The 13,325-nt window shown below is 39.2% G+C and overlaps 1 protein-coding gene across 6 annotated transcripts in view; it reads left to right on the forward strand.

Moving 5' to 3' along the window:
* The window catches only part of RERE (arginine-glutamic acid dipeptide repeats), a 254,331-nt gene that overhangs the window by 90,511 nt on the left and 150,495 nt on the right, over positions 1 to 13,325 (forward strand). For all 6 annotated transcript variants that reach the window (XM_037378707.1, XM_037378710.1, XM_037378704.1 and 3 more), the window contains exon 3: positions 6,885 to 6,955. In XM_037378707.1, the coding sequence (XP_037234604.1) occupies positions 6,885 to 6,955 (71 nt within the window). The remainder of the gene's footprint in view (positions 1 to 6,884; positions 6,956 to 13,325) is intronic.

Genomic DNA, 13,325 nt, shown 5'->3' on the forward strand with positions numbered 1-13,325 from the left:
CCGCTGTCTGACATAGTACACTTGGAGAGGGCAGACCAGTGACTGACTTAACTTGGGTGAGTAGGCATAAAGTGAAATGGCTTAATTACAATTCTGGGCCACTCATAATCCCATGATTGTACTAAGATGAGTAGCATTTTGAGTATGGGTTAGTATGTATTTGAAAACCAGGGGGCTAGGCATTGTATATCCCTGCAGAGCAGATTCAATGGACGTGGCGCTGGGCCATTCAACTGATGACACGTTTAATTTAGGAAATTTATAGTCAGTTTGATTTTTGTTGGGCTTCTTGAGTGGAAAGGATTGAATGTTAAGGTTAGTAGGAATGAATATTAATATTGCAGGAGCAAATAGATGTCCAAAATGTACCTGTACTGTGAGTTCCTTTCTAGAATAATAGATGTTGAAATAACTGACTAGAATTTAAGTGTCTGAAGGGAGAGTGCATGTGGGTTCATTGTATTTTAGGCTGACAGCCTCAGGCTTCAGACTTCCATTTAGTGTGAAGAGAGTACATGTCACTCAATTTATATGAACCTGCTGATCAGGAAAAAAATTCAGAAGCAAGTGAGCTTGTCTGCATGAAGATCATCATTATTTTGTGATTTTGAAGTATTTTAGCTGTTTGAATAACAGAGCATCTTTTGGATGGGAAGTTGCCCATGGACCAGCAGTGTGCCCTTGCAGCCAGCAGGACCCTGGGGTGCAAGAGGAGGAGGTGGCCAGCAGGTCGAGGGAGGTGATCCTCCCCCCTCTGCTCTGCCCTGGTGAGGCTGTGTCTGGAGTGCTGGGCTCCGCACTTCGAGAGAGGCAGGGACCTACTGGAGAGGGGCCAGCAGAGGCGACAAAGACAGGGGACTGGACTGTCTCCGTTACGAGGAAAGGCTGACAGGGCTGGGCCTGGTCAGTCTGGAGAAGACGGAGATGGGATCTTACCAATGTCTGTAAATATCTTAAGGGTGAGTGTCAGGAGGATGGGGCCAGACTCTTTTTTTGATAATTCCCAGTGACAGAACAAGGGGCACCGGGCACAAACTGCAACACAGGAGGTTCCATCTGAATATGAGGAAGAACTTCTTTACCTAGAGGGTGAACGGAGCACTGGGACAGGCTGCTGCGAGAGACTGTGGGGTCTCCTTCTCTGGAGTCAATCAAAATACACCTGGATGTGAGTCCGTGCAGCTTGCTCAAGGAGACTCTGCTTCAGCAGGGGCTTGGATGAGATGATCTCCAAAGGTCCTTTCCAACACTGACTGTTCTGCCATCTTTTTTAGTTGTCACAAAGCGACAACAGATGCTCAGGCTGCTTTGTGTTCAAGCAACAGTTATGAGAATTGACTGAAGTTGTATGGGTCTGTGTAGCCATATAGAGCTAAAAATATTCCAGAAGTACATGATCAGTGGGGAAAGAAGGTGCAGCAGGTCATTCCAGTGCACTAAGGGTAAGGAGAGGCTATTCTGTGTTTTTCATTGGTGTCAATCTTAGCTATACAGGTTGGGTGCATTAGAAAGAAGATCAGCTGTTTGTCCTAGCTTGGGTCCACATCAAAGTTGTTCTTGAAAATAATATATTTGTGTGTTGTATTTCTGGTAAATGAAAGTAATTGCTCTGTACAGTGAGTTTTGAGTGGCTAATGTGGATGCATGCGTAAATGTTCTCCTTTTGGCATTTTTCCAGTTTCTAGTGTTAGTGACATTGCTTTGCACCTGGATTAACTTGTTTTCTTATCTGTACGGCCTCTATTGCTTTGGAGGCATGTTAACTGGATGTCATCTCTGTTTTAAATCTTGCAGGCAGCCAGCAGTGCCTTACTTAAATGCAGTATACCAGTGAGTCAACATATCCATAGCAGATGCCAGGTTATCTTAGTCTTGTGCCAGCCATTTCAGAGGGATGCTTAGCTGTTTATTGTGTTGTCTGGTAACTCTGAATCAAATGAGGCTTGCAAAACTGAGATATTAAGAAAAAAAATCTTGGAAGTTGTGGTGTTTTCTGTATCTGAAATCTTGCAGCTTTTTTCGTGCATGCCCCAGTGAATCCTGAGATGCTTCCTGTGGAGCAGTGATAGAACACCATGTAAATGCATGATTCACTTGGGATACTGAGCAGTCGGTTGTGGTGAGAATAGGGGTGTCTAAATAGAGTGATTAGCCAAGGAAGTCTGGGATAACAAAATGGTGCAGGAATACTTTGATGTGGTTAAATTGCTGTAGCTTCTGAATAAACCAGATTGAGACATACTGTATCAGTGCACGGAGACAAAGAGGATGCGTTTGGTGTGTTGAGAAGGTCACCTCCCAAGAGAGACAGGCTTAATAGCTTCTGTGGGATTTTCAGGATTTTGGATAAGTGCTATATGAGTGTGAGTTACAAGTCAAATTACTGTTGTTCTGGTGTTGATGGTTGATTACATACATGATATTTCAAGCTTTTGAAATGTATGTGTGAGCTGTTGCAACAGCTGCTACTGTCCTAGCTAGGAGATACACAATTTGAAACTGGTTGTTTGGAAAAGGCAAGTTGTGGTTGAAAACAATGGACATAATTCTTCTTGATTCTGCAGAGATACTGGAGGTTGTTATATAAAACTGTTTATTGTTAATTTTCCTACTAAAGAAGAAAAAAACCAGTCAAGTTCATAGTGCATTTTACATCTGTGAAACTTCTATGCCTCTTGAGGCTCCTGGTGCAAGACATTTGGTCTGTCACATAATGAAAATACGCAGCAGAAAATTTCAAACTGATGCTGCTTATATAGATACCTGTGTAGCCATGTCTGTTTAGCAGTTTCCTGTGATACCATCATCCTTAAGATAAATCATAAATTTAGTAAATACTTGGTTAGTGCTAGCATTTTTGAAAGGTTGTACTTCTGACCATCTCTCTTCCTCTGCTCTAATGCTAGAGTGGTATTAAGGATTCATAATAAATCCAATATATGAGCTAACTCTTTCTACTGTTCCCTTTTGCTATGAAATTCAGGATTAGTTTCTCTGAAACTTTATTTAATGCTCATAGCACAACAATGTCTCCAAACACCTGCCTTTCTAGTGTTGATGGTTTCACTCTTAGTTGGTTCCGTTATCCAGTTTGTCTTTATTATCACTCAGTTTAGTTGGGGTTAAGTTTACATCAGGTCAACACCTGGTAAAGAGATGCTAGCTGTACTGAAGTAGAATTCTTTTGTTCGCATTTTTGTGGAAGAGCTGTGCAGAAGTTCTCAAAATGGGTCAGGACTTCTATGAAACTGTAACTGATAGCAGTTGTAGGGATGAAGGTCAGTAGTGGTGCTTCTCATGTAAAAAAGGCTTTTAAAACTTGTGGCCTGAGAAGTCATTAATTATTTTCAGTGCCTTTTTTTTGGATGCTGTTGTAATGAATGATCAAAACGTACTACAGAAACAGAAAATCTCAAAGATTTCATTTAAATTTGTGTAAGTTAAACAACATTAACTTCCAGTTAATAGGGGAGGAAAAAAACCACCCAACTGCTTGATTTGGACCTTGCATGCTAAATTCTGGTTCAGAACACTCAAACTGTGAGTTGTTATATTTGTGTGTCTTCTAGTGGGGATGTGGATGCAGCTCTGCTATAGTTACGTTCCTTTTTTACACTTGGAGAACTTCACTGATGCTGATAAAATTATGATTTCAGATTAATCCAGATTCTTATCCTGTGTCTTTGGCGTTTACTATAAAGTAAGCAATAGTTTGTCAGTTTGTAAGTGATCTGTTTTGTCAAGCGCATTTGACTTTTATCAAATGCTGTTGCAAAGTGGTTAACAGTGCAATCTGCAATGGATGGAGAGTGGTGTGGTAAAGGAGCCTGTTTTACAAATAGTGTTGCAGGTAGAAATTTGACACTTGGATTTACATGCTTTGCCTCAGATGGTTACTATGGTTATGTGATAAACCAGCAGGAAGTGACTCCTTGGTTACAAAGGACAAGTATTAGAGAGGGCGCGGTTGCTGTGAGTCTTCCAGGCCACCCTTTGGGCACTGTCGCTTTGCCATCAGTTCATACATTTCTGCATGTGGTTGTGAGATCCTCCTGAGCAGGTCATCCCTTCTGTGAACTTGAGCTCCATGAGTTTACTTTTTGAACCTAGTCACAACTAGGTAGTATTTGTGCTGAATGGGTTTTATTCTGAAGAGGATGGTGTGAGTAACCTAACCCTAGCCCAGTACTGTTTTAAAAGCCTCTGATACTTGAGTTCTTGCAGCAAGGTTTTGGTGACAGTCGCACTGATTGCGTTCAGCTGTTTGCTAGCCTTTGTGTTCTCTAGGGATGTAGACCGCTGTGAGCTGTGCTTGTCACTTGATGAGCTTCTGCAGAAGTCAAGCTGACCTGCCTGACTTTGACACTTACGTGCTCTTACCTCAGCCTGATCTGTAACCACCTAAAGACCAGCATCTTTTCCAGCCTAGATTGAAATCATGGGTCAGTATAACTGAGAAATACATTTGGCTTTGAAATCCATCCATTGAATGTGGAATTTTAGCGATACTGATCAGCAGGCTTGATTTGAGACTAGTACGTAGAAATTATTTCATAGCCTATTGAGGAAAAGTAGTACTGCTCTGCTGTCGTGGTTTTGCAGTTAAAAAGTGTCAATTTGATGGGTAGTGCCTGTAATGAGGATGCTGGAGGTGAAGAGTTTTGCATCTGAAATGCAGTGTACTAGCTTTCAGGTATAATTCCTCTGGGACTAGTTTTTTAGAAAACTTAGGTACATTGCCTTCATGTACTACTGACATGGGACAAAATAAAGGCCTACTTGCAAATTTGCAGAGATGATCTGATAACAGAATTTAGGCAGATAAGGAAAGATACAGAAAAGGAAGATAGAGGAAAAAATAATTTCACTATTTAATTTTAAATGACTGGTAAAAAAGCTAGTACTATTTCTAAGTTTTTTCCCCTCTATCTGTCTACTGAGATGGAGAGGAACATCGTCTGGTATAGCAAAACACAGATTCTGTGGCTGTGACGTTTCTGTGTAGGAAGGGTTTTGGACTGTAAATCAAAAATTCATTTTCTTGCTTTATCCAAAAAAACCCCACAACTAATATCCCCCTGCCAAAAAAAAAAAAAAAAAACCAACAAAAACAAAAAAAACCCACCCCAAAACAAAAAAGAAACCAACCTAAAAACCCCAAACCACAAAACCAAAACTCCAAACACCCCCCTTCCCCAAAAACAAAACCAAAATCAACCCCCCCCCAAATAAACCAGAAATCACCCAAAAAAACAAACGCAAACCCCACAACTCTCTGAAATATCAGCTTGTTGCTTGTCTACTTCAGGCTACAATTTCTTGCCTGTAAAATGAAGCTAATGGTGTTCTATTGGAATACCAGTATAATCTAGTGTTGCTGGGTATGACTGTGCTTGTAGCCAAAAGCAGCAAGTGCAGATGTGCATGGTTGCAACAAGCAGTGCAGAGTTTGGGGAATGGTGCTAAGTGCATTTAAAGCTTGGTTTGCCAGCAAAGTTGCTTTGATCCTGGCAAAACATCAGTTATCTAAAATGAATGAAGACGGGTACTGTACACCTCTGTCTCATTAGGGCAGGATATTGTACTGCTACAACGTTTAAAATCAGATGCACAACCATGTAATTCTGGCATATATTATTGAAGTGCTATTGATTTGAAATGCCTGGCCTTTCTCCGGCTTGGTCGACATAGCTGCTAAGACTTTTCCTGCGCTTTTGATAGTCCTAAGGTACTCGTGCTATATTTTTCTTTTAAATTAACATTTGAGTTAGCTCTCAGTGGCGAGTGAATTCCTAAATACAGGTTGGGTTTCAAATGATTATTGAAGGGTTACTTTTTTTTTCTTTCAGGAGGAAGATGTTTTATTGCTATGAACAATGCCAGTGCATCCTTAGGAATGCTCTCTGTGGAGCAGACGAACTAAAAAAATGTTTGTCTTGACCAACTTTTAGATTTTACAAGACTCGAAGCAGGGTATTAGTTGTGTTTTGAAACATGTCTTATAAAGCTCTTAAAACTTTGGATTTTTTTCTGTAGAAATATAGAAAGGGTCATGGAAAATCATTCCCGGAGTAGCTGGTATTCTTTGTATCCTCTGTTTTCAATAGTAGTGTTACCTATTTGAATATGAAAGGAGACTGCAGTGACTATCTTTACATATTTGTTCAACTTTGGGAGTAGCATCTTTGCCTTCTAGCAAGCTGTGTCAATTTTTTGATTTCCAAGGTCATTATCATTAATCAGGCGCTTCTTTTCCATCCCTGTAATTTTATTCTGAGGCACAGCTTTTGTTGTGGTAATTGCCAAGACTGTTTTAAATACATCAGCCCTTATTTTACAGCAACCTTGTAGAGTCCAGTTGTCAAAAGCAAACAAAAATGATTACTCAGTTTCTGTCATGTCAAATGTAATTTGAGAAAGCTCAGTCCTTCCCTGAGGTAAATCTAATTTAGTTTCTATTGGTTGCCTTGGTTTTCTTCACAATTAGAAGAGAAAATTTGTTAGTGCTGGGTTATTAACAGTAGCAAGCTAACCACAAATGATCTGATTGGTTTCCTGTCTTATTTTGATCTGGTTCATAGGTTGTGACCTGGTCATTTTTATTAACTAAATTCAGAATGATCTTTATATAGACTTCCTTTTGTTTTCCAGCAAAATGTCTATTCAAATTAAAGTCAACTTTTATGCAGTTAATTCCCTTATTTGTTACTGTAAAGCATCTAGTTTCTATTTTTAGATCACACTTGGAATAAATTACACGTTATGTAAATGAAATGGTGTTTCTTTCTAAGCTTAAGCTGTTTTTTAATTTATCTCGTGTTTATGTTCTTTCTTGGAGGTACAGAAGTTAATTTCCATTGTTTTAAAATCTTGTTTTTTTAAAGATTGCGTATATATTGAAAGTCGCCGGCCGAATACCCCATATTTCATCTGCAGCATTCAAGACTTCAAACTGGTAAGGAAAAATTTCACATCTGTTCCTTTCCCCTGCCCCATACTCCAGTGTGATGGCAATATTTATTGGTCTGTATCTCTTCCTGTAGCTCCTCACTCCTTCTGAGTAAATACTTACTTTCTGAAATAGTAGCTGTTTTGCTATTACGACAGCAATGTGTCTTTGTTACAGACTTAGTTTACTGGGCTGTAGAGTTCAAATTGTGGTCTACATAATTTTAAGGTTTTGCAGCCCACAGAAATACTAACTTTGAGTTGAGTGTTTTTGGGAAATTGTGGCTCAGGAAGTTAAGTTTTTCCTGGGAAGTTAAATTTGGCGGTGCCTTTACCTGTAACTTTATATGGCGTAGCTGTGTAAATGGAGGTGTGTGGGCTGACTTGTGGTGGCCTGTTTACTTCAGCTGATCTGTGGACTGACAGCTGAGGATGCAAACAGACTAGACCAATATGTTGTTTATTTTGGAAAAATATAAAATAACATTTAAGAATGCTTTGGCACTTTGTTCTTCAGAAATGAAAAGTCAGGGACCTGTGTAGTAACAAATTAGTTGGAGTTGTGGTTTGCCCCTTTTGATCTGAATTTGTACGCTTAAAAGGTTAAACAAGTTCCTTCGCAGAATGCTGGAGCTGCACAGGAAACCACTTGCTGCTTATGCGGTGCAGAGCAGGAGGCTGCTGCCCGTTCAACACAGAGGGCACCTGTGCTTGTTTTAGACTTGGCAGTGCTTTGGGTAGTGTAAGCAGGATACTCGGAAAAGGTAACTGTTACTGCTGATCATCTTGCTGTTGTTGGTTTGTGGAAGTTCTGAATATGTAATAAACTGTCCTTATTATTCCCTATACATAGTCTACAGGTGTAGATCGCCTACTACCTGTTGCTACCAGAATGTATTTTCCTTTTCTAAGCTTTCTTACTCAAGTCTTCCATTTTACTCCTTAAAAGTTTATTTTGTAAGACCACAGTGAAGCAAAATGTGTACGCTTTTTTCAGTATTGATGTCCATGGTAGTGCTTGGCATTTGTGGACATGTGCTCCCCCTCTGCTTTTTTGTTGTTTGAAGTTGTTGTATTTGAGTTAACAGGTTGTAGCAATGGGTTAAGCCACCATTGTACTACTATTGCACATTAGCAGGTGCTTTTGTGTCTGACTGGAATTACAATGTGATAGTTGCCATTCTGGGCAATGAATTCCTGCTGAGTTGCATTAATTGCTTAGAAAATTAACGACAAAAACTGAAGCTTCTGTTGTCAGCATTAGTCTTGTACAACACATTAAAGCTGTTTCCAAAACTGTGGGAAGCGTATTGCAGTATGTTTTAGTACCTTTAGATTTTTTTTTTTCCCCTCTTTTCTCATGTGTTCTGCATGTGAAGGATATGACATCAGGGCTGCTGGCAGTTTTGCGTATTTTTTCACACAGAAATAGTATCACTATTTTATGTTTATTTTGCCTGCTCTGAGTTTTTTAGTTTATCTATTAGATTCCACCCCCTCACCCCCCCTTACTAATCTGCGTACAAGCAACTTGTAAAAATGAGAACAGCAAAAAAACCCTTGATGCTGATCATACTAGCAAAAATGAATCTTCGATGGGTTTATCACTGATTTTACTGTTGAGGGAATGATATATAGTGGAAAGGACATTTGATTTCTCTTCTAGTGTGAGGTACCAACAGGAAAACAGTCTTGTTTTGCTTTCAACTAAATAATCAAGTGAAGCAGGGAAGTTAAAGTCAACAGCTTTTAAATGTTGCCTGCTAATTAAGTACACTATCGTGTTGATTGTCATAAATTTAAAGTTTTTGGCTGAGTGTATGGGTCTTACCCTATACTTTGTGGTGTTGTAGGTGCAGGTCAAGCATAGGAGTTATGGTGGTGTTTCACCGATTAAAACCAAAGAAAGTGAACTTGCATTTAAAAAAGAAAAAAAAAAAAAAAGAAAAAAGTGTTAAAAATCACAAAGCAAATGCTGTCTGTTACACAGGCACACGCACTATTGTGCAAAGTAAAAGGTACTGAGGGTCATTCTGGGGATGAGGCTAGAGTACCATTCAGTTCATTCTTGAAGTAAACGGAGATTTAACTTGGTTTTTCCAGTAAGATCTTAGATCATAATTGCATATGATTTTGTTTACTGCAGAACTAGAAACTGGTTCTATGAAGTCTGGCAGTTTCTTCTAGTTTAGTGTTCAAATTTCCTTCATTTGACAGGCAGATGGCAGGAGGCAAAGAAGGTAGGAGCAAATACTGAAGTATGGAGTAGTGTATTTCCTGTAAATGCGCTTAGTTCCTTTCATGCTACTCAAGTTGTATTAGAAACAGCATCTTTGTGGTTAGAACTATTTTTTTTGTCTGCCTCACTTTCACAAATACCATGTGGAAAATGGAGTGAGATTGTTTATAACTTACTACTGGTAGTATGACTTCTAGTCATGCTACTCCAGAAGCAGATGTCGCAAATAGTTTCAGAGCAGCTTTGCATTCTAGCATCTAGATCTTGTGACTCGGACAAACCTGTAACTGTTCCATGCATGCTCTCTGCAGTTCCAGCAATTATGGCAGGTTAAATAGTGTACTTCGCATTTGTAGCTCATGCTTCTATCACATGTTTCTCTTGACATTAAGATGAACCAGTTTGACTTAAAATTATACTAGAAGGGCTCTTTTGCTTTCCTGAAGAACAATTGTACTTCACCAGTGGCCATAAAATCCTTGTGATGAAGCTTTACTTACTAATTTCTTTGTAATCTGTCTCTGTTGCCATCCTCTGTTACGTTGCTGTGTGTTGCTTTGCATGAAGCAGAGCTGTTATGCTGCAGAGGTTGGTCATTCCCTTTGTGAATTTTATTACTAGTTGTATTATGATAAGCTGAGGATAAGAGGAGAGCAGCAGATTTGGTTCCCAAGCATTGAGGGAAACCGGAGGAGCATAGCTAGCTTTCTAGGTCTGTCTCTGGTGTCAAAAAATCAAATGGTGTGTTAAGGCTGGCAGTGTGGGGAAAAAGTGATTTGCTCGGTCCAGCTTAACTATGTCAGAAACTGTTAGGGTAACATTTATCCTCTTTTGTGTTTACCGTTTCTGTGGTACTGGGTTCCTTCAGGCTTTCTGGGATTCATGTAAACAACTTTGTGGAATTGAGAAGCAAAATACCATTAACTGTGATGTGTTGTGTCTTAGGGAAACTGTCAACAAGAAGTGGTGCTCTAATTGTCCTTTCTGGTCTGCTGTTGTTTCATTACTTCTGTAACACAGGTTTCACTCCAAGATTAAGACCATTTTTCAAAATTGCTTCCAGTAACGTGTTGATAGTATCATGTGTTCTTGAGGAGAGCGCTAAACAACACCAGCACCAAATGATACGATATGGTATGATAGGAGTACTGCTCTGCTTATGTGAACTTCGTAGCATGCTTATAAGAAACGAGTGACTGTTCCTGCAGCTGGGAAACCACTTTGAAAAAGTATTGATGTGCAAGCTGTACGAGCCTCCTAAAACTCTCCTAGGGAATAAAGATAATGACAGAAGAGTCTTCTGTTGCTTGGTTGCTTGTCCTTTTCTACTCTGTAGTGCTGGCCATGACTTCAGAAAACTGTTTAGCATCTACTTGGTATAATGCACTTAAGACCTTGACAAGGAAAATACACACTCATTCCTGGTCAAACTTCATAGTTTTTATTATGCCTAGTTCTCTGATACTTAGAGGGAACTGTGTTAATCTAATGAATCTACCTGGCCTGTAGTTGTGGTAGGTTTTCTTGGTGGTGTAGGATGTGTGTGTGTATGTTTTTTGATGTTTGGTAGGGTTTGGAGATGATGAAACTGTCAGTCCTTAATATGAATGCTTATTGACATTCCTTTCTCCCATAACTGTCTGTGGATACAAGTGGTAACTCCCGCTCCCTGGGGAGCTAGCACGCTTCACTTTTCCCCCACTAATGATATGTATAGAATAGTCTTTGTGAGAAAGCCTTCTTTAAAAGCTCTTTATGGCTTAAAAGCACGAAGACTACAGTGGGATTGCTTGGAGCTTGTCAGTGTATGAACTTCTAATGTTGCAGTGGCCTAAGGTCTGCCTTGTTGTCATTTTGTGTTTAAGCTCATGGTGTTACAGCTTTGGTCCTAACATCCTACTACTCAGGTTCTATTCTGCTCCAAGTTCAGATTTGTCTTGCGCTTTTGGAGGCTTAGTTCAGGTTTGGGAAATCTCTAGTTTTACGGCAAATGTTCACGTTGAATCATTTCGGGATCGCTTGCAGACATGCTGAGCATTCCCATCTTCCATTGAATTCAGTTGACAGGGAGAGTACTCAAAAGCCAGAGGAACAAATCCAGGAGTTTCCAAGTGTATTACCTGGTCTGATAATCTTGCGACTAATTTGCTTGTAAATTTGAGTTTGCACAAACAGAAAGAGGATTTTTTATTTATTTAATTAATTGATGGTGACATGGTAAATATGAATGGGAGATAGTTCGGTAGCTTGTGGCAGCTTAAGTTCCCTGGTGTTTTCCTGCAATATTGTGTTCTGGTTTTAGAATTACTGCGTGGTTGAGACTTATTTTAATGGTGAATTTTTAAGAAACTAGTCAAATTCACTTTGTTGTTGTTCAGAATAATGTGTGAACTTTCTGCTTGTGTCATTTTCAGTGGAAGATGCCACAGCAAGTACAAATACTTCCTTTTACTTTGCCTTGCCACAAAATGACAATTGATGTGAAAAACACCTTCTACATAGATACAACGCCTTTCTGGAGTAGTAGTATTTTTAGAATCCAAGGGAATTCAGTGCTTGTTTAGGACCTAAGCAAAGGGCTAGAAATCAGGAGTGAGGTGGCAGTGAGTGTTTTTAAGGCACAGTGTGTTGGATCTCTTCTGTTATTTTTGTCTGTCTGAACTTTGCTCAAAAAGAAGACGGATGGTATGCAGAAGCTGGGAGTAAGTGAAAACTCACATTTCAGCTGCTGGCTGCATGCTGAGATCTGAGTGGGTTCAAAAACCAGCTGTCTGTTGTAAGCCTTTTAGGTTCAAAAGTTGATAAGATTTCAGGATGGATGAGGGAAGGAGTAGTAGCGAAAACACACAGCTGTCTGTCTGCTTTTCAGCAAATTAAAGTGTAGTGTTGGTCCAATTTGTCTGTTGAATCTGATGCGTCCTTATACCATTAAAAAAATGCTCTGTTCTTTATCGGGTCATATTTTTAAGCTTTTGCCTTCTAATCTATTTTGTCTTTGCATAATCAAGGATTTTGCTGCAATTTCTGTAGTGTCCACTAACTGGGATTTGCTAAATAGTAAATTTTAGTTATGGCATTAATTTTGACAAATTCTGTCTTCGGGTTCATTCTGTGTTACAAACTCTCTAGAATTTATACCAGTATCAGATAATTTGACAGAGAGGCACAGTGATCTTTTTACTGGCAATTTGACAAACCATCTCAACTGTGTTTGTAAGATATTCTATAGGAAGTCCATCGGTCAGCAGAATTTATCATAAAGTTTGATGGTTCTTCAAAAGGCAAAAAAAATGCTGCCAAACCCACTGTAGCCTGATCTAAACCAGATCTGGTTGGCAGAGCTTCCTCTGTACAGAGATCCATTAAATTCTACAGAGATGCACAGATCTAATACAGTGCAATAACAGACCTGCTGGATAAAAACATTTACAGGTTTCCACACGGTGTCATTATGTTAACTTTTTTACTGTACCAGATGTCTTTGCTAATAGACTTTATAAAGTTAATTTAGCTTTTTTTTTTTTTTTTTTTTTTTTTTTAAAGATAGCAGTGATTGCCCTGTAATTTTAAATTTATGCCTGGAAATACTCAGGTACACTTTCAGTATGGCTGTCATCCGCTGATGACAAGAGAACTCTCAAGTGCTAAGAATGTGTGTGCTTTAATTTACGAACATGAATTTTAACTTCTCTTTTTTTTCTTTTAACTAGAAATCTTGATTTCTGCAACAGTAGATGGTGATTTAGTTAACCCATTTTTTTGGGAAGGGGAACGGCGGGAATTAGTGGAAAAGAATTGAAAGATAGGAAGGGAAGTGTATCCTGTGAATCTTGTCTTGCTTAGAGAAGGATTTTTTCCCAGCTGCCTATAGAGTCAAATTGCTTAAATAGAAATTAAGAGCATATATATTCTCCAAAGCAGAATAGTTGTGTGGTGCTTAAAGGGAACATTAGTTTTCTTTTTAATGAGACGTAATGCTGTACTGCAACATATAATGCAGCTTTTGTTGCCATAGTGTTTCTCCCCAGTAGAAAAACCAGATGCGCTTTTGTCCAAGCTGGATCACTTAAAGGTACCCACTCTTATCCAGTGCTTCTGGTGTTCTCTCAAGGCAGCAGTTCTGTTGAGAAGTGACATA

The sequence above is a fragment of the Falco rusticolus genome, chromosome 3, assembly GCF_015220075.1.
Source record: "Falco rusticolus isolate bFalRus1 chromosome 3, bFalRus1.pri, whole genome shotgun sequence".
Lineage (NCBI taxonomy): Eukaryota > Metazoa > Chordata > Aves > Falconiformes > Falconidae > Falco > Falco rusticolus.